Raw genomic sequence first — 27,582 nt, 5'->3', positions numbered from 1 at the left:
ACTGATTACTGTATAAATGTCACTGGCAGGGAAGGGGTTAACACTAGAGGGCAATCAAGGGGTTAACTGTGTTCCCTAGGTGTGTTCCAACTGTAGGGGGGGGTGGGACTGTCTAGGAGCAGAGAGAGATCGGTGTTCATACTTAGTATGAACACACAATCTGTTTCTACTGCCCTGAAAGAACCGGGATTTGTGTGTTTACACACACAGATCCCGGTTCTCGCACTGTCACGAGCGATTGCGGGTGCCCGGCGGTCATCGCACCCACTGGGCACTCGCATCGGCTCCAGGCACACGCTGTGGGAGCGCTTGCCTTTGGCGGCGCGCGCTCGCCCCTAGTGGCCAAAAGGTCGTTTTGCCCAGCCGTGCCATTCTGCCGCAGTAAAACTGCGGCGGCTGGTCGGCAAGCAGTTAATATATATTTCTCGAATATCTGTTTAGTAATGGGCAATACCCCACTTGATAAGTGGACGCTTTGGTTCTATATTTTAAGTAATGTCTCTTGGAATAATGAAATCACAGAATGCGATTTTTCCCTCTTAGATGTTACGTATGGCCTATTTTGGAATTCCTGGGACCTGAGCATTTCTAATTACTTTTATGGATTTTTCTTTTCTTTTTTCATTTTTTTTTTTTAAACATGTTTTTTCTATTATGTTTATTTACGATGTACCCATCAAAATGTCAAGCAGTAATGTTGATATGAATATTAATAAAACTCTTAACTCTTAATAAAACTCTTTGTAACTAATCATGTGATGTTGCAGCAGCTGTTTCAAATTTAGTGATTGATAATTGATGGTGATTCACAAAAAACATATTCCCGTGAACAAACAGCACTTGCTGTTAATGTGTAGCATCAAATTCCGTAAATAAATAATTTTACATAACCCACAAAAATGAAAAAACACAAAACGTGAAATACCAAATGTAGTTGACTCTCAGTGTCATATAACAAGAGGAGTCAAATAGGCTTAAGCGGCCTCCGTGACCAGGAAATCCACCAACCGTCTACAATCGTGCCCTCCTTACAGCATTCCGTAACTCCACAGATGAATCTCGTGGCAGTCAGAAAAAACAGAAAACGGGCTCCACATAGCGTAAAAGAGTCTTGACTTTTTATTAAAAGCCTTCAGGCAGGTTCAGCATACAGAAAATAAACTTTGCAAACACCTTCTATACAGGCATCTGTATCAGCACATAAAAACATGAAAAACGCTCAGGTATTTTGGCGTGCGTTCCACCTAGAGCTCTGCATAGTGCACCGTGCGTCCTATCTTGACGTGTTTCATAATAGGATCCCAAAAATCCAGCCTAAAAAGTAGTAAAAGGAGGAGTGAAAACATGATGGCCCTGGGAGCTAAACGAAAATAACAATTCAGAACAGACCCAAACCAAAGGCTCTTTTTCACTAAGTGAGAATATGCCGTCATTAACTAAAGCATGTGCTGTGAAAATGCTTCCCAACAGTTTCTCGTTAGTGAGACCCTGCAAGAATTATCAACAAAAGGAATATCCAGATAAATGTAGCTACACCAACAAACTGGGACCAGACCATGTATATCTTTAAAGTGAGATTTATTTACAGTGAATGAAACAATAAACATGAGAATGCATGAAAAGCAAAACTAAATAACAAATGCCTATCCAGCAGTTATACAAAAATATCCCAAGCTTTGAAGATCTCACAGAGCACTGTTCAATTCATCATCTGAAAATGGAAAGAGTATGGCACAACTGCAAACCTACCAAGACATGTCCGTCCACCTTAACTGACAGACCGGGCAAGGAGAGCATTAATCAGAGAAGCAGCCAAAGAGGCCCATGGTAACTCTGGAGGAGCTGCAGAGTTCCACAGCTCCCCACAGTGGGAGAATCTGTCCACAGGACAACTATTAGTCTTGCACTCCACAATTCTGGCCTGTATGGAAGAGTGGAAAGAAGAAAGCCATTGTTGAAAGAAAGCCATAAGAAGTCCCGTTTGCAGTTTGCAAGAAGCCATGTGGGGGGCACAGCAAACATATGGAAGAACGTGCTCTGGTCAGATAAGACCAAAATTTAACTTTTTGTCCTAAAATCAAAACACTATGTGTTGTGGAAAACTAACATTGTACATCACCACACCATCCCCACCGTGAAACATGGTGGTGGCAGCATCATGTTGTGGGGATTCTTTTCTTCAGCAGGGACAGGGAAGCTGGTAGAGTTGATGCGAAGGTGGATGGAGCCAAATACAGGGCAAACTTAGAAGAAAACCTGTTAGAGTCTGCAAAAGACTTGAGACTGGGGTGGAGATTCACCTTCCAGCAGGACAACAACCCTAAACATACATCCAGAGCTACAATGGAATGGTTTAGATCAAAGCATATTCATGTGTTAGAATGTCCCAGTCAAAGTCCAGACCTAAATCCAATTGAGAATCTGTGGCAAGACTTGAAAATGGCTGTTCGCAGATGCTCTCCATCCAATCTGACAGAGCTCTAGATGTGCCAAGCTGGTAGAGACATACCCAAAAAAGACTTGCAGCTGTAATTGCAGCGAAAGGTGGTTCTACAAAGTATTGACTCAGGGGGGCTGAATAATTTGAAACCCATTTATCATTTTCCTTCTACTTCACAATTATTTCCACTTTATGTTGGTCTATCACAAAAAAAAAAAAAAAAGAAAAAACTTTTTCAAGGCACTGTATAGCCACTCCTAAATCCCAGCTTCCACCTTGGTCTGCCCTCCCTTCTTGGCCAATTGGTCAGTTTGCATTTTGGGAGGAACTGTCGAAACACAGCATATTTCAAAACCCCATGAGGAGGAGTCCTGTGCTGTTCAAATTTTCTCATTTACTGACTAATATAATGTAGAGTGATGGCACATCCCCTAAACAACCAGATATCTTGGATTCCTAAAACTTTTTACATGAAGAAGGGTTCGGAAAGGGCGGGCATAGTCGGCACTCTTAATGAGTGCCTGTGATCTCTTTTAACCCCCACAGCACAAGAATATTATGGCTGCCAGGGGAGGAGGGAGTTCAGAGGACATTGGATTTCAGCTAAAGCAGAAGCCATTAGCACAAGGAACACTGCATTGATAGCAAGAACTGTCCCTTGTGCTGATTGTAAAGAAAATGTATGACTAAGCTTAGTCTTTAAAAAAATGTAATGTTTGAAAATGGAGTTTTGGTTTAGGGCATTGTGGATTTACTTTGTATTTGATGTTTCGTCCATTATATTTCTTTGTTCTTCACAGCTCTTCAAGTTATTTGAAGAACTGACCACAAACAAAACTAGACTAAGTGAGGTACTGCAAACCGAGAAGCAGATTTACAGCTGCTTAATTAAATGTCACACAGATTGCGACAGGTAAGTGCATTTCTAAAGCTGCATGTAGATTATTGGGGACAGTTTCATACATTGCAAACAGCTAAAAATAAGAATGGAAAATGTTACACGCAATTAATGATTCGAAAACCAGTATGTTTGGTTGCAAAAAAGGAAAACACCTCAGAAACAACCTAAAGTGGATGTAAACCCTCACATACACTCAGTAAAGTGAACAGCCTTAGATGATACACAGAGATTAAACAAATCCTCCTACATAGATTTTACTCATTTATCTGCAATCTTCTCTTGCCTACACCCTTTAAAAAGGGCAGAAAAGTGTTAAAATCTTTCTTCATCTGTCAGGAGCAGAGGGGAGGGGACAGAGAGGCTGCAGGTACAGTGTGTGAGAGCTGATTGCAGAAAAGGCACCCCCCCCCTCCACACAGCAGAAGAACTGTGTTCTGAATAGACAAGCTGCCTGCTAAGGCTCTCTCCCCCTCCCAAATGTATCTCATGTGTTGGGAAAACGTCTTAGAAGTGACTCATGGTGACAGAGGAACGAAGCACCAGAGAGAAACGAAACTTCGAGCTTTGGAGAGAGATGAGTAAACACTGCAGATATACTATATGTGCTTTGCTCAGATTTCATGACGGAGGTTTACAACCACTTTAATTAACATGCCTAATTATATCCAAGGCCAGCATAAAGATTTGGAAATTTACATTTTGTGTGGAAGATTACCATCAATTTAGGGAGTTCTTGCAGTAAAGAGATTAAACTTTCTGGAATTCTTTAGCAATAGTAACAGCTGTATGCTTTTCTTTCAACCAAAAAGCTAATTTACTATTGCTAAACCTTAATGTAGCATTTTAATCCAAGAAATAAGCTGTCTGTCCAAGGTGAGGATGTTAGTATGAATGTTGGCAAAATTAACAAGGTACCCAAGGTTTTTTTTTTTTTTTGCTTTTTGCCTTCCTTCAGACACCTCACAAGTACTTGTTACATTGATATAAAACACAAAAAGTAAAGAAACTGCGCTAATAATGCATAGTTAACAATAATGACAAATGTGACAGCTGCAACTCTACAGTGAGATACAAAACACAGTCACTAAGAATTATTAAACGCCAACAAAAGTCGCGCTATAAAGTTACAAAAAAAAGATTTTTTTTAAACAAAAAAAATGTTTTTATATAATGTGACATTGTTATGCTTTGCGTCTATCTATTACAGGTTCTTGCGGTAAAACCAAGGAAGCTTAGACTTCTGTATCAATGCTTTACTAAACAGGAAAGCTGCACATACAAACTGTAGGATACACAATACAACACAATTCATAGCTTACAAAATACAGTGGGGACAGAAAGTATTCAGACCCCCTTAAATTTTTAACGCTTTGTTATATTGCAGCCATTTGCTAAAATCATTTAAGTTCATTTTTTTTTCCTCATTAATGTACACACAGCACCCCATATTGACAGAAAAACACAGAATTGTTGACATTTTTGCAGATTTATTAAAAAAAGAAAAACTGAAATATTACATGTTCCTAAGTATTCAGACCCTTTGCTCAGTATTTAGTAGAAGCACCCTTTTGATCTAATACAGCCATGAGTCCCTTTGGGAGAGATGCAACAAGTTTTTCACACCTGGATTTGTGGAATCCTCTGCAATTCCTCCTTGCAGATCCTCTCCAGTTCTGTCAGGTTGGATGGTAAACGTTGGTAGACAGCCATTTTTAGGTCTCTCCAGAGATGCTCAATTGGGTTTAAGTCAGAGCTCTGGCTGGGCCATTCAAGAACAGTCACGGAGTTGTTGTGAAGCCACTCCTTCGTTATTGCAGCTGTGTGCTTAGGGTCATTGTCTTGTTGGATGGTAAACTTTTGGCCCAGTCTGAGGTCCTGAGCACTCTGGAGAAGGTTTTCGTCCAGGATATCCCTGTACTTGGCCACATTCATCTTTCCCTCGATTGCAACCAGTCGTCCTGTCCCTGCAGCTGAAAAACACCCCCACAGCATGATGCTGCCACCACCATGCTTCACTGTTGGGACTGTACTGGACAGGTGATGAGCAGTGCCTGGTTTTTTCCACATATACCGCTTAGAATTAAGGCCAAAAAGTTCTATCTTGGTCTCATCAGACCAGAGAATCTTATTTCTCACCATCTTGGAGTCCTTCAGGTGTTTTTTAGCAAACTCCATGCGGGCTTTGATGTGTCTTGCACTGAAGAGAGGCTTCCGTTGGGCCACTCTGCCATAAAGCCCCGACTGATGGAGGGCTGCAGTGATGGTTGACTTTCTACAACTTTCTCCCATCTCCTGACTGCATCTCTGGAGCTCAGCCACAGTGATCTTTGGGTTCTTCTTTACCTCTCTCACCATGGCTCTTCTCCCCAATAGCTCATTTTGGCTGGACGGCCAGCTCTAGGAAGGGTTCTGGTCGTCCCAAACGTCTTCCATTTAAGGATTATGGAGGCCACTGTGCTCTTAGGAACCTTAAGTGCAGCAAAAAAGTTTTTGTAACCTTGGCCAGATCTGTGCCTTGCCACAATTCCGTCTCTGAGCTCTTCAGGCAGTTCCTTTGACCTCATGATTTTCATTTGCTCTGACATGCACTGTGAGCTGTAAGGTCTTATATAGACAGGTGTGTGGCTTTCCTAATCAAGTCCAATCAGTATAATCAAACACACCTGGACTCAAATGAAGATGTAGAACCATCTCAAGGATGATCAGAAGAAATGGACAGCACCTGAGTTAAATATACGAATGTCACAGCAAAGGGTCTGAATACTTAGGACCATGTGATATTTCAGTTTTTCTTTTTTAATAAATCTGCAAAAATGTCAACAATTCTCTGTTTTTCTGTCAATATGGGGTGCTGTGTGTACATTAATGAAGAAAAAAATGAACTTAAATGATTTTAGCAAATGACTGCAATATAACAAAGAATGAAAAATTTAAGGGGGTCTGAATACTTTCCGTCCCCACTGTATATGCCTACAAATATAAGCATGTACAATATGTACGCATTAAGTAAACTAAACAGTTACTCAACTTAGGGGTCAGGATGTAATGTCCTTCATAGTTCCTTGCTCAGTCCAACTCAAAAGTTCTCCAAAGCTCTCCAGCTTCTGGTAGCCGTGTCTTTCCTCATTGTCCTTCCAAACACATCTCTTGCCCAAACACATGTTTCTTTCAAAACCCTCCCCAAGCCCCTCCCACCAACTTCCTGTCTCAGCTCCAAATCCTATCCAACTGGTTTATTTACATATCAATGAAGTGGAAGAGCCTCTGTAAACATATGCTCTTAAATAATATATCTAACGCCATATTATTGCAATAAAGTCACTATACAAATGGCCGTGGCAACACAAGTCCACTGTGTGCGATGAAAGAGGAGTCCTTAATCTATGTAAGGACACACTACTTAAATTGCATACTACACATCCATCACGATTTTAATCAATAACCTTACCCATGGGGTTTTATACTATTGGAGCATTTCTTTTGTGTTTGCATACCATATGAGGGAATTCCCTAGGGGCAATCAGTGGCCATTAGTCCTGACCATCAGCAGTGGAGGAACCAAAGTGATTTCCTATAAGAACCCAGGGCAGGGTGCCCTATTACAGGCTCAATTTGACTTCTCTTTAATTAGAGATTCACACGCCATTTGGTAAGCGTGTAATCTATTCATTTGGTGGTGTCTAAACTTCTTACATGGATTAAGGACTCATTTTTCATCACACACAGTGGACTTTATGTCACATTATATTCCATATATTAAATGATATTATGAATCTCCACCAGTTCAGCAGGAACTGGGCAAGATTAGATCCATGTATGGGCAAGCTGATTGTACCCAAGTCGATCCATCGATTTCTAGAATTCGATTATTGCCAGTGGCTATAGCCGCTAGCAATAATAATTGTGTTCCTCCGCCAGGGCCAGCTCTCTTTGCCCTCTGCCGGGAGCACAGAATACCTCAGCTGGAGGGATTCTCCCATCAACATTGACTGTGCTGATGGGGAAATCCAGGGATTTTCTTTCCTGCAACCCTCAATGTGATCTATGCTTAAGGAAAACACGAGCAGTGCATTCTCAGTAAATACCGTATTTATCGGCGTATAACACGCACTTTTTTCCCCTTAAAATCAGGGGAAAATCGCAGGTGCGTGTTATACGCCAATCCCCTGCGGGAGCCGGTCCTCGGCTCTTCTCGGCCACTTTCGGCTTCACTCGAGTCTACTCGGCTAGGTTCGGATAGCTCCGCTCACAGTCACGCCCATCCCGGGCGGGACTACGAGTGGAGCCGAAAGGGAACGAGAGCCGCCGAGAAGAGCAGAGGACCGGCTCTGTGTATTTCGGCGCCGGCGGCGCCATTTTCAAATCGCGGTCGGCGATTTTGAAGCTCAGGATCGCAGGGGATCACAGGGGAGCAGCGCCATTTTCAAACTGCAAGCTGCAAGGCTGCACTGGGGCAAGGCTGCACTGGGATAAGGCTGCAATGGACACTGGGGAAGGCTGCACTGACAAGGCTGCACTGACATGGCTGCACTGGGGCAAGTCTGCAATGGGGCAAGGCTGCACTGGGATAAGGCTGCAATGGACACTGGGGAAGGCTGCACTCACAAGGCTGCACTCACATGGCTGCACTGGGGCAAGGCTGCACTGAGAAGGCTGCAATGATGGGCATGTAAATGTAAGTTTTTTTTCCCTTAAACTTCCCTCCTAAAAGTTTTTTTTCCTTAAAATTCCCTCCTAAACTTGAGGTGCGTGTTATACGCCGGTGCGTGTTATACGCCAATAAATACGGTACATTTCAGCCTTTCTGGAAATCTAGTCCATCCCACCAAGTTCGAAAAACAGACATGCTATTATGTTGACATTTCAGTATAGGTCCACATTCTAGCATTTTCTTGTTATTATTAACTTGAATTATAGCAGAATTTGCCATGACCAGAATAAAGTAGAGCATAAGTGTAGTACATGTTATGCCCTGTACACACGATCGGACATTGAACAGACATTCCAACAACAAAATCCATCGGATTTTTTCCGACGAATGTTGGCTCAAACTTGTCTTGCATACACACGATCGCACAAAGTTGTCGGAAAATCCGATTGTTCTGAATGCGGTGACGTAAAACACGTACGTCAAGACTATAAACGGGGCAATAGCCAATAGCTTTCGTCTCTTAATTTATTCTGAGCATGCGTGGCACTTTGTGTGTTGGATTTGTCTACACACAATCGGAATTTAAAGGATCGGATTTTGTTGTCGGAAAATTTTATATCCTGCTCTCAAACTTTGTGTGCCGGAAGTTCCGACGGAAAAAGTCCGATGGAGCCCACACACGATCGGAATTTCCGACAACACAATCCGATCGCACTTTCTCCTCGGAAAATCCGATCAGGTGTACAGGGCATTAGTGTTTCAAAATTCTGCAGTTTTTATCTTTTTTGTTGGATAGGATCAATAGGATATTTGGCTTACTGGTGGCCAACATTGACACTTCCTGGGCCTGTGGAGAGTATGAATTGGAGAAAGACAAAAGGGGAGCAATGTGGGAAATCTCCTGTCTAAGTAGAGAATCTTCTAAGAAACTTGTCTGAGGTTGAGTAATAAAGCCATATGTAGCACAATTTGTTGTGTTTTTCCCACACGTCCAGATCCCCAGCTTGCCATAAGCATGGTGTCATTTATTAGATCCGCCCATAAATTTAGGGGAGGTGTAGTGGTTGATTTCCAGAAGCTGGAAATAAGCTGTCATGCAGCTGATAAGAAGAAAATGAGAAGATTTGATTTTTGTGATTTAATGGAGCCAGGTAAAATTGACAAAAGTGAAGAAGGGGTGAGAGACTCATCATAGATTTTGTTATATATCTGGGAGATTTGTTTCCAAAATGGACAGATTCAGTTACATTCCCACCATATATGCAGATATGTTCCTCTCGCTTCATGACAGCACCAGCATATGTCTGAAGATTCAGGAAAGATCTAATGTATGGAAACTGGGTCCCGATACCATCTAGATAATAATTTGAATTTTTTCTCTTGCGCATAGCAAGAGACCGAAGATTTATATGTAAACACAAATGCAGTGTGCCAATCCTCAAGGGGTATCTCCATCTCTAGATCCCTTGACCATAATTTTGTGTAAGTGGGGAGTGTGCAATGGGTATAGTATAAGATCTCTTTATATATCATATCAAGGATAATGTATGGCGTTTTTGCGAGAGAACGTCCAAGATCATTTTAATTGTTGGTAAAAAAAAGTCACATAAAAAGAGGCAATGCATTTTGGGCAAACATCACTGCCCATTCATCAGGGCAAAGTAAACAAAAAGCATAGCCATAATGATGAAAAATCTGCATGCATATGAGAATATACCAGAAATCCTAGAACATCACATAATAACAAAATAATTGTCACACAAACTAGTTGTATTCATTCAGTTTAGACAACTGAAGTTCATCTTACAATTTGGTTGTTATTATGTGATGTTCTAGAATTCGTGGTATGGTCGTATGCATGCATATTTAGACATACTTTTTCATCATTTTGACTATGTTTTATGTTTATTCTGGTATAGTTGATTTTGCACGCCTTTCTGTATTTCTATGGTTTGAGTTTCTGTCAGCTGCCCATTTAGAGAAGCCTTGCTGTGTGGGAGCCACCTTTCCAATGCTATTAAGCTTGTTTGACATTTTCCTTTAACTACATGTGCAAGTTACCAGTGCCTCTTTGACTATATTGTTCTGGACTCCCTACTTCTGAGGCACTGAAAATATTTTCTATTGCTAGAGCCAACTTAAAGATATACTGTATCTGGAGGAAGCCTAATGACAGGTGTAATAATACCCATTACAAAAGTAAGCTGACATAGGACATGCACAGGAGGAAGATACATTTTTCCTGACTATTACAGTTGACCAATCAGTCAATTATTCAAGCATTTTGGAGCAGGGGGTATTAAAACAAGAGAGGTGGGCTAAATTATGATAAAACATGGTAATACATTATGTTTGTGGGCTGCATTTGTAAACACATTAATTGATAGTTATCTTATAAAGCTTTAACAGAACAAGAAAAAAAGTATATCACAACTTACTGTTATATACATGTGATCCTTGTCCATCATCACCTCTCTTATGCCTTTTATTGTTAATAGTGCATCCACATTCTTAATTGGGTTTCTACATAGACCACCCAATGTTGAACATGTCCACTTTCAGCAATTCATTTTTACTTCAGTCTTTGTTTTGTATGCTCTTGATTGTTGCTAAGAATATACAATATTTTGTTGCGCTAGGGGAAGACAGCTGTAGATTGGGGTGAGCAATAACTAAAAAATATTAGATATTAAAACATTAAAAAGTAGCTTATCTAAAGCATCATTGTATAACAGTTATATATGAAATACAATACAATCAAATGGTAAAAAGAGTCCAGGGATGATAGTGGGTTGATGAACAATAGTCCAGGCATAAAATTGGGATAAAATGAATGAGGTCCCTGGTGGGGATAGGGGGGGGACGGAGTCTGGGTCTATAACAGAAGATCCACGCTGTGCCTCTCTCACCCCAGCCTGTGACACTGGATACCACCAGCGCCGCCAGACGGGCTTAGAGGAGAACACTAGAGCACATAGGATAGCCCCTTGCGGAGCCCTGCTGCCCACCACATTACCTACCCGTACCGATTTTTATCTGATGTGCCTGTATCTGTCATACTCTGAGTGAGTGCATTTCGACTTGTGATAAAATGTATATGTTTTAATACTGCACTTAGGTTGGCGCTGCTTTTCTTCTCTTTTATCTCCCTCTAAAGGTGACTTCTGTACTTCAAGCATGCTGCCTCCTGTGTTGTGCCAGTATCTCTCCCCCTGAGGTTATAGACCCAGACTCCGTTTGTCCCCCCCACCTCTTATCCCCACCAGGGACCTCATTCATTTTATCCCAATTTTATGCCTGGACTATTGTTCATCAACCCACTATCATCCCTGGACTCTTTTTACCATTTGATTGTATTGTATTTCATATATAACTGTTATACAACGATGCTTTAGATAAGCTACTTTTTAATGTTTTAATATCTAATATTTTTTAGTTATTGCTCACCCCAATCTACAGCTGTCTTCCCCTAGCGCAACAAAATATTGTATATTCTTAGCAACAATCAAGAGCATACAAAACAAAGACTGAAGTAAAAATGAATTGCTGAAAGTGGACATGTTCAACATTGAGTGGTCTATGTAGAAACCCAATTATGAATGTGGATGGACTATTAACAATAAAATGCATAAGAGAGGTGATGATGGACAAGGATCACATGTATATAACAGTAAGTTGTGATATACTTTTTTCCTTGTTCTGTTAAAGCTCTATAAGACAGCTATCAATCATTAGAGCACATAGGATCGCCTCCTGTGGAGCCCTGCTGCCCACCACATTACCTACCCGGACCGATTTTTATCTGATGTGCCTGTATCTGTCATACTCTGAGTGAGTGCATTTCGACTTATAATAAAACGTATATGTTTTAATACTGCACTTATGTTTTAATACTGCACTTAGGTTGGCGCTGCTTTTCTTCTCTTTTATCTTGATTGTTGCTGGAGCTGTTCTGTACAGTAAGATGATGAGGCTAGGAACAGGGTAGATATATATGCTAAAATGAACTACCTAGCCTTTACAGTCGTAAAGCTCTGGATTGTGCTATTTCACCTTTTAGTTTCTTTCTGTCTATTTAATTTATTTTTAACTTTAGCAAATGAAACCCAAATATGCAAAGGTGGGTGGGAGCACCCAAAACTCAAAAGTTGGACTGGAACTGAATTGAAACGGGCGGCACAGTGGTGTAGTGGTAGCACTCTCACCTAGCAGTAAGAAGGGTCGCTGGTTCGAATCCCAACCACGACACTACCTGCCTGGAGTTTGTATGTTCTCCCTGTGCCTGCGTGGGTTTCCTCCGGGTACTCCGGTTTCCTCCCACACTCCAAAGACATGCTGGTAGGTTAATTGGATCCTGTCTAAATTGTCCCCAGTATGTATGAATGTGAGTTAGGGACCTTAGATTGTAAGCTCCTTGAGGGTAGGGACTGATGTGAATGTAAAATGTATATGTAAAGTGCTGCGTAAATTGACGGCGCTATATAAGTACCTGAAATAAAAATAAATAATAAATAAAATGATGGCAATGAGACCTTGTAGTATCCAAGGCATAGGAAATCAGAAGATGACAGCACATTTGGTTCCACCTATGCCTAAAATGTACATTTTGAGTGTACTGACACATTACTTAATTCAAACTTTGCTTTTGAGGATTTATTCTCTATCTTATTCTGTTTAGTAAATGGTGAAAATATGAATATATGTTAATGCTGTAAACTCTTTATTTTAACAGTGTTAGTTTTAGCTCCAAAATTCTCAATGAGGTTCTGACTATACAGACGCTGAGGAGTCAGCTTGAAGAAACCTTGATGAAAACAATTGAACAACTAGCTGCCCTGCAGTCGGAAAACATATTTGTATCTGGTTTTGGAGGTGGGGAAATAGAGTGTTTGAACTTTCCTTTGAAGCATGACAACTAATTACAAATTGTTTGACTGCTTTTTAACCAGAGTGAATTGTGTTGCTTAACTTCCCCAAAGCGCATTAGCTAACAAAGTAAATCTGCTGATTGAAATAAAGTACATAATTTATTGCTAACTTAAGCTGACCAATTCAGCATTAGATATCTTTATTTATTTTAGCTTACCTCATATTACATATAATTTAGTACATTTAGACACCTCATATTTGTGAAACCATTTTTTGACTAATCCCTCCTATCCCATATATTGATCCATTGATCTGGTAAGCCAGTTTTCAGTTTCTACTTGTCATTACTTCTGGTTCTAATAGACCTTCGATTGTCTCTATACGGAGAACAAGACCTATCCTCCAATAGTTCTTACTCTTTACCCTGCTTTTTCTTACACACCCTGTCTCCAGATTGTGTATGCTGACATAGCCTTTGCTCTACACTAGTGCTCCCAAACATCATATCTACTGTAATTTTTTTCTGCACATACTGGCCTCTGTCATACCCTTCGCAATTCGATCAAGCATATGCTGCCTATGTTCATACATTCACATTTCTCTCCTGCACATTACTCACTGTCATACTCTTCAGGACTCCCTCGTTTACTACCCACCGTCATACCATCTGGTACTTCTCTCTTGCACATACAGTGCACTATCATACCTTTTGACATTTACATACAGTACTATCCACTCTTACACCCTCTGACACACCTTCCCTGCACAAATTGCCCCCTGCCATACTCTCACTCATCCTCTCTTTCACATACTGCTCAACGCCATGACCTTTGGCAACCCACTCCTGCAGATATAGAACTTTAATTTCCTCTTTCATTACAAAATTTTACACATTGTTTCCACTTCTTATTGACATTCCTGTATATAAAACACTTCTTCAACATTGTTTGTGATATCCTTAACCTTGCCTGTTCTGGAACGAGCACAATTCTGCTAGTCAAAATAAAACTGTTTTTATGCCTGCATTGTGTTTTGTCATATTTAATTGTGTTGTGCATGTCTTAATATGTTTAAAGTAAGTATAATTCCTTAATGACTAAAATTAGATAATAGCTATGTAAGCAGAATAACTAATCAGCACACCTTCATCATTGCCACTCATGCACAAAAATTAACGCAGATTTTTATAATATATTATACATGAGGAAATTATTTTTGTTTGGGAGATGGAAACAGGTCTCATTCATATGGTCTGGAGTTGCTCCAAACTACATAGATACTGGGAGGAGGTGGGAGGCACAATAAATTTAGTATTTGGAACAAAATTGTTGACATAACCTTATGGTAAGTTATGTGTACGGAATAAAAGGAATATCAAACGGTCCCATCATCAATCCAAATAGTTGTATTAAGATGTCCCTATCAGGCTAGAAAATTAATTGTTTAGAAATAGATATCTCCCTTGCCTTCCACACATGCAGATTGGTTGAGAATGGTTAATAACATGATAATAATATTATAGAAAGGTCAGTATATGTAAGGAGGTAATGTGTGGGCAAATTTGAAAAGATTTGGAAAACATGGCACTGGGAAATGTATGCTGGAAATATATTTTGATAAGTAGTGTTTGTGCTGGTGTGGGTCTTTTTTTTTTTTTTGAGGAGGGGGGTGGGTCAGGAGGAGTTATGTATTTGTATTGGCATGATAAAACTGAATTATTGTTAAATAGTAGGTGAGGTTGAAAAAAGACACAAGTCCATCAAGTCCAACCTATGTGCGTGATTATATGTCAGTATTACATTGTATATCCCTGTATGTTGTGGTTGTTCAGGTGCTTATCTAATAGTTTTTTTAAAGGGGTTATAACCCCTCATGGTTTTTCACCTTAATATATTCTATGCATTAAGGTGAAAAACCTTCTGTAGTGCTGCAGGCCCCCCGAGCCCCCATTTTACTTACCTGACCCCGATCTTTCTCCGACCGGGAACGAGCACACCAGCTGGTGTCTCGTGTCCTTATTGGATAGATTGATAGCAGCAGAGCCATTGGGTCCCGCTGCTGTCAATCATATCCAATGACGAGGGGGGCGGGGCCGAGTCCTGCTTTCTGTGTGAATGGACACAGAAGCAAGACTCGGGAGCGCGCCCGCACGGGTGTCCACCTTAGGAGAGCCTTCTCCAATGTGAGCACTCAACGTGGGCATGCGGGGAGGAGCCACCAGTGCTGCCAGGGGACCCCAGAAGAGGCAGATCGGGGCCACTCTATGCAAAACTAACTGCACAGTGGAGGTATGACATGTTTGTTATTTAAAAAAAAAAACGAGGGTTACAACCCCTTTAAACGATCAATGCTCCCCGCTGAAACCACCGCCTGTGGAAGGGAATTCCACATCCTTGCCGCCCTTACAGTAAAGAACTCTCGACGCAGTTAAAGCTTAAACCTCTTTTCTTCTAATTTTATGAGTGGCCACATGTCTTAATAAACTCCCTTTTGCTGAAAGTTTTTATCCCTATTATGGGGTCACCAGTGTGGTATTTGTAAATTGAAATCATATCCCCTCTCAAGCGTCTCTTCTCCAGAGAGAATAAGTTCAGTGCTCGTAACCTTTCTTCCTTACTAATGTTATCCAGTCCCTTTATTAGTTTTGTTGCCTTTTTCTGTACTCACTCCATTTCCAGCACATGCTTCCTGAGTACTGGTGCCCAGAACTGGACAGCATACTCCAGGTGTGGCTGGACCAGAGTCTTGTGGAGTGGGAGAATTATCGCTTTATTTCTGGAGTTATTCCCCATTTTAATGCATGCCAATATTCTGTTTGCTTTGTTTGCAGCAGCTTGGCATTGCATGCCATTGCTGAGTCTATCATCTAATAGGACCCCCAGGTCCTTTTCCATCCTTGATTCCCCCACAGGTTCTCCCCCCAGTGAGTAGATTGCATTCATATTTTTGCCACCCGAATGCATTTACATTTTTCCACATTAAACCTCATTTGCCATGTAGTTGCCCACACCATTAATTTGTTCAGATCATCTTGCAAGGTTTCCACATCCTGCGGAGAAGTTATTGCCCTGCTTAGCTTAGTATCGTCTGCAAATACAGAGATTGAACTGTTTACCCCACCCTCCAGGTCATTTATGAACAAATTAAATAGGATTGGTCCCAGGACAGAACCCTGGGGGACTCCACTTTCCACCCCTGACCATTCCGAGTACTCCCCATTTATCACTACCCTCTGAACTCGCTCTTGTAGCCAGTTTTCAACCCATGTATTCACCTTATGGTCCATGCCAACTGACCTTACTTTGTACAGTAAACGTTTATGGGGAACTGTATCAAATGCTTTTGCAAAATCCAGATACACCACGTCTACGGGCCTCCCTTTATCTAGATGGCAGCTCACCTCCTCATAGAAGGCTAATAGATTAGTTTGGCAACAACGATTCTTCATAAAATTATATAGAAAAATCTTGCGAGCCACAGAAGGGTTAATGCCTTAAAATAAATCCTAAGTGAAAGTCAGCTGCAAACACTAATCACCTTTCATACCCGTGTAAGTAGTGCTAAAAAATATATAAATGTGTCTGCGCTAAATTACAAACAATCAAAAAATGACACTTAGTGCTATACACAAATAACTACAAAAGTGCAATGTGCAAAATTATTTCAAAATCAAAGTGTTAAACCAGGAATGAAAATGCAATCATTCCTCAAATAAAGTGAAAAAAGGTCCTTAAAGTTCATAAAGATTCAAATATACAGTGCACAAAAAAGATGTGTCCATAATCAGTGAGGTCCATCCATCCTGCTCATCCGAAAAAGTGTATCACAATATAGCATGCCTTAGTGTTCTCCAGTGACCCCCAAAAGCACATGCGCTTACCTTGAAGTGTGTGACACAGTAATTAAACTCTGTCAAAACACGCTTTGGAGCCACTCCTGGGCTCTATGGGATCAACGGTGTAGGTCTCCAATGCTCTCAAATAACGTCATAAATCATATGTAAAAGAAAAGAGACTCCATAGCGCAACATTGCAACATAACAAAGGATTTTTATTTTGAAATAAACTCTCTCCTCTTAGGGGTACTCACATGGTGTGGGTGGGGGCCAGGACCCTCCGTCCTGGCCCCTCCCCAAGGGAGGGGAGGGACGGAGCTGTCAGCAAGGAGAAAGAGTTGGATGAGTACATGGCACGCTATACCAAGCGATCTGCTTTTTTATGCTAACACCTGAATAGAATGGTGCACTTACACACCCACACCATCTGGAATATGCAGTTCAGTTTTGGACACCAGTTCTCAAAAAGGATATCGGGGAACTGGAGAAAGTGCAGAGAAGGGCAACCAAACTGATAAGAGGCATGGGGGAGCTCAGCTATGAGGAAAGATTAGAGGAACTGAATTTGTTCACTCTTGAGAAGAGGAGAATAAGGGGGGATATGATCAACATGTTTAAATATATAAGGGGTCCATATAGTGAACTTGGTGTTGAGTTATTCACTTTACGGTCAACACAGAGGACAAGGGGGCACTCTTTACGACTGGAGGAAAAGAGATTTCATCTCCAAATACGGAAAGGTTTCTTCACAGTAAGAGCTGTGAACATGTGGAATAGACTCCCTCCAGAGGTGGTTCTGGCCAGCTCAGTAGATTGCTTTAAGAAAGGCCTGGATACTTTCCTAAATGTACATAATATAACTGGGTACTGACATTTATAGGTAAAGTTGATCCAGGGAAAATCCGATTGCCTCTCTGGGATCAGGAAGGAATTTTTTCCCCTGCTGTAGCAAATTGGAGCATGCTCTGCTGGGGTTTTTTGCCTTCCTCTGGATCAACTGTGGGTATAGTATTGGGTATATTGGATTGTACGTTTTTTTTGTTTTTTGTTTTTTTTTTTTGTTTTTTTTTTTTTTTTATGGTTGGACTGGATGGACTTGTGTCTTTTTTCAACCTGACTAACTATGTAACTATGTAACTATGTGAGTACCCCTAAGAGGGGAGAGTTTATTTAAAAATAAAAATCCTTTGTTATGTTGCACTATGGAGTCTCTTTTCTTTTACATATGATTTATGACGTTATTTGAGAGCACTGGAGACCTACACCGTTGATCCCATAGAGCCCAGGAGTGGCTCCAAAGCGTGTTTTGACAGAGTTTAATTACTGTGTCACACACTTCAAGGTGAGCGCATGTGCTTTTGGGGGTCACTGGAGAACACTAAGGCATGCTATATTGTGATACACTTTTTCGGATGAGCAGGATGGATGGACCTCACTGATTATGGACACATAGTTACATAGTTACATAGTTAGTCAGGTTGAAAAAAGACACAAGTCCATCCAGTCCAACCACAAAAAAACAAAAAAAACGTACAATCCAATATACCCAATACTATACCCACAGTTGATCCAGAGGAAGGCAAAAAACCCCAGCAGAGCATGCTCCAATTTGCTACAGCAGGGGAAAAAATTCCTTCCTGATCCCAGAGAGGCAATCGGATTTTCCCTGGATCAACTTTACCTATAAATGTCAGTACCCAGTTATATTATGTACATTTAGGAAAGTATCCAGGCCTTTCTTAAAGCAATCTACTGAGCTGGCCAGAACCACCTCTGGAGGGAGTCTATTCCACATTTTCACAGCTCTTACTGTGAAGAAACCTTTCCGTATTTGGAGATGAAATCTCTTTTCCTCCAGTCGTAAAGAGTGCCCCCTTGTCCTCTGTGTTGACCGTAAAGTGAATAACTCAACACCAAGTTCACTATATGGACCCCTTATATATTTAAACATGTTGATCATATCCCCCCTTATTCTCCTCTTCTCAAGAGTGAACAAATTCAGTTCCTCTAATCTTTCCTCATAGCTGAGCTCCCCCATGCCTCTTATCAGTTTGGTTGCCCTTCTCTGCACTTTCTCCAGTTCCACGATATCCTTTTTGAGAACTGGTGTCCAAAACTGAACTGAACATCTTTTTTGTGCACTGTATATTTGAATCTTTATGAACTTTAAAGACCTTTTTTCACTTTATTTGAGGAATGATTGCATTTTCATTCCTGGTTTAACACTTTGATTTTGAAATAATTTTGCACATTGCACTTTTGTAGTTATTTGTGTATAGCACTAAGTGTCATTTTTTGATTGTAATTTAGCGCAGACACATTTATATATTTTTTAACGATTCTTCATGAATCCATTTTCATTACTAAAATCTTGTATATAGTCCCTTATCATCCCCTCCAAGAGCTTGCATACTATTGATGTTAGGCTAACTGGTCTAATTCCCAGGGATGTATTTTGGCCCTTTTTGTAATTTTATTGCATGGATTGTTTTGATACGTGAGAGAAAAATGTTTTGCTTAATAAAAATGATTTAAAGAGAAGGTAAGTATAATTTCTAAATGTAAATGATATCCATGCAAGCAGAATAGGTAATCAACACACCTTCATTCTTCTTTTAAGTATCTTTTATTTGTATGTGAAGAAGGATGCAAAATTTCAAGGCAGAAGAGAAAAGTGTACATACAAACACAAACGTGTAAATCTCAATCTATCAATAAAAGGGCACTCCTTTCCAAACATTTAACACCATTGCAATGTATCTAGATATATTATTATCATTATTATTATTATAGAGGATTTATATAGCGCCAACAGTTTGCACAGCGCTTTACAATATAAGGGGGACAGTACAATTACAATACAGTTCAAAACAGAAGAAAAAGGAGGGCCCTGCTCATGGAGCTTACAATCTAAAAGAAGTGGAAGGTGGTTAAAAAAAGGTAATAGCTGCAGAGGATGATCTGATGGAAGTAACTCAAGTACAATTCTTAGGTAGAGGTGAGGTAGGCTTCCCTGAATAAATAAGTATTCAAGGATCGCATACTGGGGGTAGGGAGTTCCAGAGGATGGGAGAAGTCCTGGAGGCAAGCATGGGAGGAGATGACATGGGAGCTAGAGAGCAAGATGTCTTGGGAGGAACAGAGAGGACAGATTGAGTGAAATATCTGCAGATGAGGTTGGTATGTAGCTGGGGGCAGTGTTGTGGATGACTTTCTACATCGTGGTATCGTATTTTGGGCTAGTGGAAGCCAGTGAAGAGATTGACAGAAAAGGGCAACAGTCACGGATCGATTAGTAAGGTGTATAAGTCTATCAGCAGTATTCACAATAGACTGAAGGGGGAATAGCCTGTGTAAAGGTAGTGATGAGGGACTTACAGTAATCAAGGCAGGATATAACCAAGGCATGGATAAGTTGCTTTGTGGTGTCGATGGTCAGGAAGGGGCAAATTCTGGAAATGTTGCAGAAGTTGAGGCGGCAGGATTTTGACAAATATATGATTAGTTAGATGTAATATTTATTTTAACCTAAGGATATCAGAAAAACTTCTGTTTAGGAATATGTTTGAAAGAATTTAACACCATATAGGCTGAGAAGAAAGTTGTTAGTATAAAATCATTGATAGTTTACCACTGGAATCTGGGAAAGTCGTCCAGTCCTGAGGGAATGCTATTTGCAATACTGCATAGTAGGGCTGAAACAACTAATCGATTAATCGACAACGAATCGATTATGAAATTAATCGATTACTATTTTCATAATCGATTAATCGGCCAGTAACATAAAGGGATTAAAAATAATAAAATTAGCTCTTTATAGTACAAAAAGAGCAAATAATCGCTACTGTAAATATTACTTTGACAGTTCTACAGTTAAAAAATGAACCCCTTACAGTAGCGATTATTTGCTTTTTTTGTACTATAAAGGGCTCATTTTAGTTTTTTTTTTAACCCCCTTATGTTACTAAACGTCTTAGACCTGGTTCACATGTTTGTGTTTTTTGGTGCTTTTTGCAGAAACACACTACAGTTCATTTAACATGGTTTTCTATGGGACACGTTCACATCTATGCTTTTTTTCAGCCGCTGCGTATTTGGAAAGGGTCAGGGACTTTTTTTTTTTTTTTTAACGCAAAACGGTGCTTTTTTGGTTCAATATACTTCAATGGAGAAGCTGCAGATAAGCATATAATGCATTTTTGCAGCAATTTGTATTTTTTAATCTGCCCAACAAAAAATTGGCCAAAAAACTGTATTTCTCTTCTAATAGTATATACAGTATATCTCTTCTGTCTATTATTCTCAGAGTGGATTCAATATTTTGCTCCCTAACCATATAGTTGGTTGTTTATATTTACCACTGCATAGAGATATTTAAGAATAAATTGCTTTTTTTTTTTTAAACTTTACATATTACCTAAATTATACACCACACTTTTTTTTTAAGGTTATTAACCGATTAATCGATTAATCGAAACAATAATCGACCAACTAATCGATTATGAAAATAATCGTTAGTTGCAGCCCTACTGCATAGTATTTATCAGTAAAAGTTCCACCTAAACTTCCTGGAAGTCTGTACTTGTAAAAGGTGGAACTATTAAGCTGGGGGCAATTGGGGGCCCACATGAATTTGAAGACTAATTTGTGGTATACTGTATGGAGGGCAAAGGCAAAAAATGTAAAGGTGTATTTTTGGCAGTTACGACATCTTTAAGGGTTTATTTTTCCAAACCTTGAATCCTGCTTTGTCACTATGTCTTCACCAGCCATCCAACCTTCTAAAAAAATGTTCTAGTTGGCTTTGTAGAGAGTGTCATTTAGATTTTGATTTGATGATATCGAAAACCTAAGCGATTTGCCATCTTTTGCAAGGAGCTTTGCATCAATATTTAATAATGATATTAGTTGGAAGTTTGCCCATGTCTTTGAGTTCTTTGTCAGGTTCGGAAATCATTAAAAAGCTGGTCTTGAGCATTTCTACATCTTAAAACCCTTCATACATGATCTTGCTAAATATACTGTATGGATGTAGAGCAGGGGTTTCATATCCCTTTGTTTATAAAAGAGTTGTTAAGACGTCTGACCCAGGTTTCCTATTTAAAGTGGAACTTTAACCATAACATCTTGATAAAAAATAATGTTCATTAGCAAGTAACATGTATTCCACATTATTATTTATTGTGCCAAAACTAGTGTGTGCTGTAAATTGCCTTCAGCATTGCTCTTGTTTCTACTTGCTAGAGGCTGTCATTTTGCTGAAGCCCAGAGCCCCTAAACAGCAATAAATCATAAAGCGAAACTAGACCCATTGATTTAACAGTTTAAAAAAAATAATTACATTTCCAGGATTGCTACCTGTCACATTTGCTTGTGTCCTCAACCAAACTTTCAAACCATTAAATAGCTGGTGTCAAAACTGGCACCATGGCAGTTGCAAACAGAAGCAGCTTCCTTGGCTGTAAAGGATAGGAGAACATAATTCCACTTTAATGCTGTCAGCAGATTGACCTCTACAATTTTTGTTAGTGCCTAAAAATAGAGAGCAACTGAGCGTGTGCAGAGCAGGGTGAGACAGTGTATTAATGGATTTTAAACAGGCACTTATTTTTAATGTTTTTCATAGCTAGACCTGCAAAAGGAGCCAGTCTGAAGTGATCTAGCAGGACTTCATTTTCTGACTAAAGTTCCACTTTAAGTCTTTCTTGTAATGGCTTGTTTGATTTCTAGACCAAAAACATCACAATAAGCCCTGTGGTAGACAGGGTCATAATGCAAGGTCATGGAAAAAGAGTATCAATTACACCTTCCAGAGAGCATTAACAGGGGAATAAAAATCTAACCAAATGAAAAAAAAAACACCTAAACTGTGGTACATTTTAGGCAGAATTAGTTTGTGCCTGGCTTTTTTAGATACTGCAATGTATTGGTTAACAATGAGTCTAATTAGGTAACTTTTTATAGTATTTTTGCTTTGTCCAAGTAACTGCCTTTCAAGTATGTGGCAATTGGTCAGGTCCAATCTGATTTTGTTCATTTTGTGTTTGATGGAGGATGTTTGCTTCTATTTAAAGTGATTGTAAACGATCACCTTGTAAAACAACCCATTCAGTTTAAAATATAAATGGAATATGAATAGAAATGAAAAGCAAAACATTTGTGTATAGATATAAAAATCATAAATACCTTTTTTCCCCTTTTTATAAGTGATCATGTTCCTTCTATTCTCAGCTGCATAAGAGCTGGGGGGAGGAGAAGCAGCAGCACACTGAGCTTCCCAGGGAATGGCTGTGCAGTGGGGGCGTGTCAGGACAAGTCTGATCATTGGAGAAGAGCAGGCTGAGTTCCAGCACAGCTAGAGAACTCACCACGGTGTGCTCTCTTGCTTAGTGTGGTCAGTTTTTAATAGGAAAGCAAGGGTACTAGCAGAAACAACAAGGATTTCACATAAAGGAAGCAATACAAAGAGAACAGGAGACTTTTTCATACAAGTACATGGTACAGCAGGCACATATCAGGAATATGAAGTGTTGGGGTAACAAACACTTTAACACCACTGTATACTGAGAGGGAGCTTTATTTCCAGTGCATTGATGCGTTCTAACCTTTTTACAGATAGATGCAGTTTGAATGAGGTAACCTCACATTACAGCTTTAACACCTAACTCCATCGTTAAGACCTTGTTACACCCAGATTTAGGGTGTAACATGATGCCAAGCAGATCACCACCTCCAAAACATTGTGACCTTTGAAGTGCATATGACATTAGTTAAAGAATTCTTGTAAGTTAATTTTATTTTCACCTTAGCTATTGTTTTTCTGCTGATTTTTGTTAGTTTTTTCTTGTTATGATTAATATTTAATTTTACTTTTTCGTTTGTTTTGTTTGATACTTTTTTTAGTGTTGTATAACAAGAAAATGTGCAATATTGAAAAAAAAAAATAATGTTTTCATTTGCAATAAGCTTTTATGAAAGTTGTGTAGTATACTTTGCGTATCCCATACAAATGTTTAAAGGAAAAAGTATAGACAAATAGCAACAGAAAAGACAATACGGTTGATTACTATAAAGGTCAGGCAAGAGGATGAGTACGAAAGAGAAGGTGTTGGAGAAAAAAAAGGAGGGCGTGGGGGGAGACGGGTAAATCTTGCATTAGCCATTAATTGGAAGGTAATCTTGGAGTGGATGTGAGAGTCGGGTCTTCTACAGAGGATAGTCAAGAGACATAGTAACCAAGGCCTCCCAGATCAGAGGGCCGAGAGAGAAAAAAGAAGGGAGGAAATAGAACAACATTGAAAGAGGGAAAAGAGAACAGAGGGGACACGTTGGGGACCCCCCGACCAGAAATCCAGGGCCTTAATGCCTATAGCAGTGTATAGCCGTCAGGGGACAAGGAGTGATGGGCGTATTGTATCCACGGGGACCAGGTTTTTAAGATTTTTTTTATGTGAGTCTAGGATGCTAGTAAGCTTTTTGTTAATAAAGAGGGCACCTATGTGTGGATGGACTTCCGCCAAGGGGACAAACCACTTTTTTGCAATATTTTTTTTGCGGCTAGTCGAACGTATGTATCCAAATTAAATAAGGATTTCCTAAGGCCTGGGGCTTCAAATGCAATAGAATATACCAAGGGTCCATGGGAAAGGGGCAGATTAGCAAGGTTTATAACAATTTTAGGCCCTTCGTCCAAAATCTGGAAAGCATGACTACAATGTGTGACATACGTCACCTGGAAGGTAACAGCCCCAAAAACAGGTGCTGAAAAAGTTAAGGCAAAGATGTGCTAAATGGGTCAGGACTATTGTCAGGAACCATGAATCAGATTGAGACAGAAATGCAGTAAAAATCACACTTTTTAATGTAATGGTAAAAATGATACTGACCAGTAAATGTAGTCAAAACATAAGCCATGGATCGGAAGCCAAAGTGGATAGTCAGACAAGCCAGTAATCAGGAAACCAGAGATCATTGTAGTCGGAGGCAGAAAAACAGGATCAGGAACCAGAAGGGACGTCAGCCGGGCAAAGTCTTTCACAGCAGCACAGCAGAAAAACTCCAGATATGTTGACCAGGCGAAGGCAGGAAAGGAGTGAACAAGGCAGTTTAAAGTGGTTGTATAGTGTTTTTTGTAACTTTTACCTACAGGTAAGCCTATAATAAGGCTTACCTGTAGGTAAAAAAAAAATCTCCTAAACCTGTACGGTTTAGGAGATATTCCCCTCGCTATGTGCCGCTGACTGCAGCGGCGCATGCGCACAGGGGATTCACGGCTGAAGGCCCGGCAACTGCCGGACCTTGCCGGGTAAGAAATCTCCCACGCGCATGCGCGTGAGTGATGATATCGCGGCTCCAGCCACTCACAGCGCTGGAACCGCGATACCCGGAAGACACGCCGAGGCAACATGACAGCTCCCTCGGCGTGGACCAGGTAAGATACCGACGCCTCGTTCTAAGGTAAGTATTTCATAATGAGCTAGTATGCGGTGCATACTAGCTCATTACACCTTTTGCTTTACAGGGGTAAAAAAAAAAAAAAATTTGCAGGTATACAACCGCTTTAAATAGCCAGAAGGGGCTGGCTTTAAGCGGGACTGACGAGCAGATAATGATAACCAGGTGAGCCACTGACAATTATCCGATAGCTGAGCAGCCTAAGCACAGAGAAGAGAGCTGCTAAGAGCCCAGCCCTGACAGTACCCCCTCCTCAACGACCCCTCCCCCTCAGCGGAGCAGCAGGTTGGAGGGGAAACTGTCTACGTAAAGCACGGAGGAGGACAGGAGCATGTACGTCCGAGGATGAGACCCAAGAACGTTCCTCCGGACCGTACCCCTTCCAATGAACAAAGTACTACCCTGTTTTCCCGAAAATAAGACCTAGCGTGATTGTCGGTGATGGCTGCAATATAAGCCCTACCCCCCAAATAAGCCCTAGTTAAAGTCCTTGTAGATCTTCTTTTCAGGGTAGGGCTTATTTTCGGGGAAACATGGTAATGCTTATTTGGGTGGTAGGGCTTATATTGCAGCCATCACCGACAATCACGCTAGGTCTTATTTTCGGGGGAAACAGGGTATGTGGGACCTATGGGAGTCAACGATTGATTGTATCTCATACTCTTCATGGTTCTCAACCTGAACCAGGCAAGGACGTGGTACCGAGGTGGTAAAGCAGTTGCACACCAAAGGTTTTAATAAGGAAACACGGAATACATTTGAAATACGCATGTTAGAAGGAAGGTCTAATGTGTAAGCCACTGGGTTGATCCTACGGAGAATACGGAAAGGCCCCATATACCGCAGTGCCAGTTTCAGTGAGGGAACACTGAGTCAGAGGTTTCGAGATGACAGCCAGACCCCCTTAGAAAGGCGCAGGTATGTGTCGGCGGTCAGCATGGAGTCTGTACCTATAACTGTCACGTCGCAAGGACTCTTGGACCTGCACCCAAGTGGAACAGAGATGCTCCTCTAATGCAGGAATTCTTTGAGGAGCAAATGTGTCAGGCAACACGGATGGTTGGAAACCATAATTCGTCATAAACTGAGAGAATTGGGAAGCGACATTGACGGCACTATTGTGAGCAAACACCGCCCGAGGTAAGAGGTCTGACCAGTTTTTATAGTGGTCAGAAATATAGCAACATAGGAACTGCTTGGTTGGCTCGTTCTACGGTCTCATTAGACTGTGGGTGTTATGCTGAGGAGAAAGAAGGCTGAACTCCCAATTGTGCACAAAAGGCTCACCAAAACCTGGACACAAACTGACTACCCCTATCCAAGATAATAACCTTGGGTAGCCCATGTAACTGAAAGATCTCCCAAACAAAAATGGATGCCAGTTCTTTGGATGTGGGCAACTTCTTAAGCGGAATACAATGAGACATCTTCGAGAACCGGTCAACCACAATAAGAATGTGTTGCCCTGGAAGTTGGGTAACTCCACAATAAAATCTATAGACAAGTGGGTCCAAGGCCTCTCTCCATTGGGTATGAGTTGTAGGAGGCCCACTGGAAGGTGTCGTGGTGTTTTACTCTGAGACACATGGAACAAGCGGCTACGAAGGTGGTTACATCAGCGCGGAGACTAGGCAACCAGAATTGTTGAGAAATAGACCAGATGAGCTGATTCTTTCCTGGGTGACCAGCTGCCTTGGGAGAATGGATATGTCTGGAGCAAAGCAGTGTGGAGATCTGAGCAGCAAGAATTCTGTCACCCAAAGGTGAAGTGAGACTAGTGCGCATAAAGGCTAGAATGCGATTTGGAGGTATCACAGGAGTAGGAACTGACTTCATCTTGGAAGAGGGTGAAAACTGTTGTGACAATTAATCAGCCCTTACATTCAGTACCAGATTAGAATGTAATTGGAGCTTGACAGATAAATAGCCCGTAGTGCCCTTCTGGGAGATAAGCGTTTAGGCTCAGACAAGAATGTAAGATTCTTATGGTCAGTCAAAATGAGGACCGTCACAGTGGTACCCTCGAGGAGATGTCTCCATTCTTTAACCGGTTCCCGACTGGCGCACGCCGATGTATGTCGGCAGAATGGCACGGCTGGGCAAATGGGCGTACCCATACGTCCCTTTAAATTTGCCGCTGTGCCATTGCGTGCGCGCCACCAGGGAGCTCCATGAGTCGGGTCGAGGGTCCCGCGGACTCGATCGCCACGGGGATACCCGCGATCGTCTCACGGAGAGGAAGAACTGGGAGATGCTAATGTAAACAAGCATCTCCCGTTCTGCCTAGTGACAGTGTCACTGATCTCTGCTCCCTGTGATCGGGAGCAGAGATCAGTGACGTGTCACACGAAGCCACGCCCCCCACAGTTAGAAACACTCCCCAGGACATACTTAACCCCTACACTGCCCCCTAGTGGTTAACCCCTTCACTG

The 27,582-nt window shown here is 40.9% G+C and overlaps 1 protein-coding gene across 5 annotated transcripts in view; it reads left to right on the top strand.

Moving 5' to 3' along the window:
• LOC141103311 (myomegalin-like) overlaps positions 1-27,582 on the top strand; it is a 716,510-nt gene that overhangs the window by 345,373 nt on the left and 343,555 nt on the right. For all 5 annotated transcript variants that reach the window (XM_073592764.1, XM_073592765.1, XM_073592767.1 and 2 more), the window contains 2 exons: positions 3,241-3,353; positions 12,725-12,864. In XM_073592764.1, the coding sequence (XP_073448865.1) occupies positions 3,241-3,353; positions 12,725-12,864 (253 nt within the window). The remainder of the gene's footprint in view (positions 1-3,240; positions 3,354-12,724; positions 12,865-27,582) is intronic.

The sequence above is a fragment of the Aquarana catesbeiana genome, linkage group LG07, assembly GCF_042186555.1.
Source record: "Aquarana catesbeiana isolate 2022-GZ linkage group LG07, ASM4218655v1, whole genome shotgun sequence".
Classification (NCBI taxonomy): Eukaryota; Metazoa; Chordata; class Amphibia; order Anura; family Ranidae; genus Aquarana; species Aquarana catesbeiana.
Note: the sequence above shows the minus strand (reverse complement) of the source record. Positions and strands in the feature narration are given on the sequence as shown.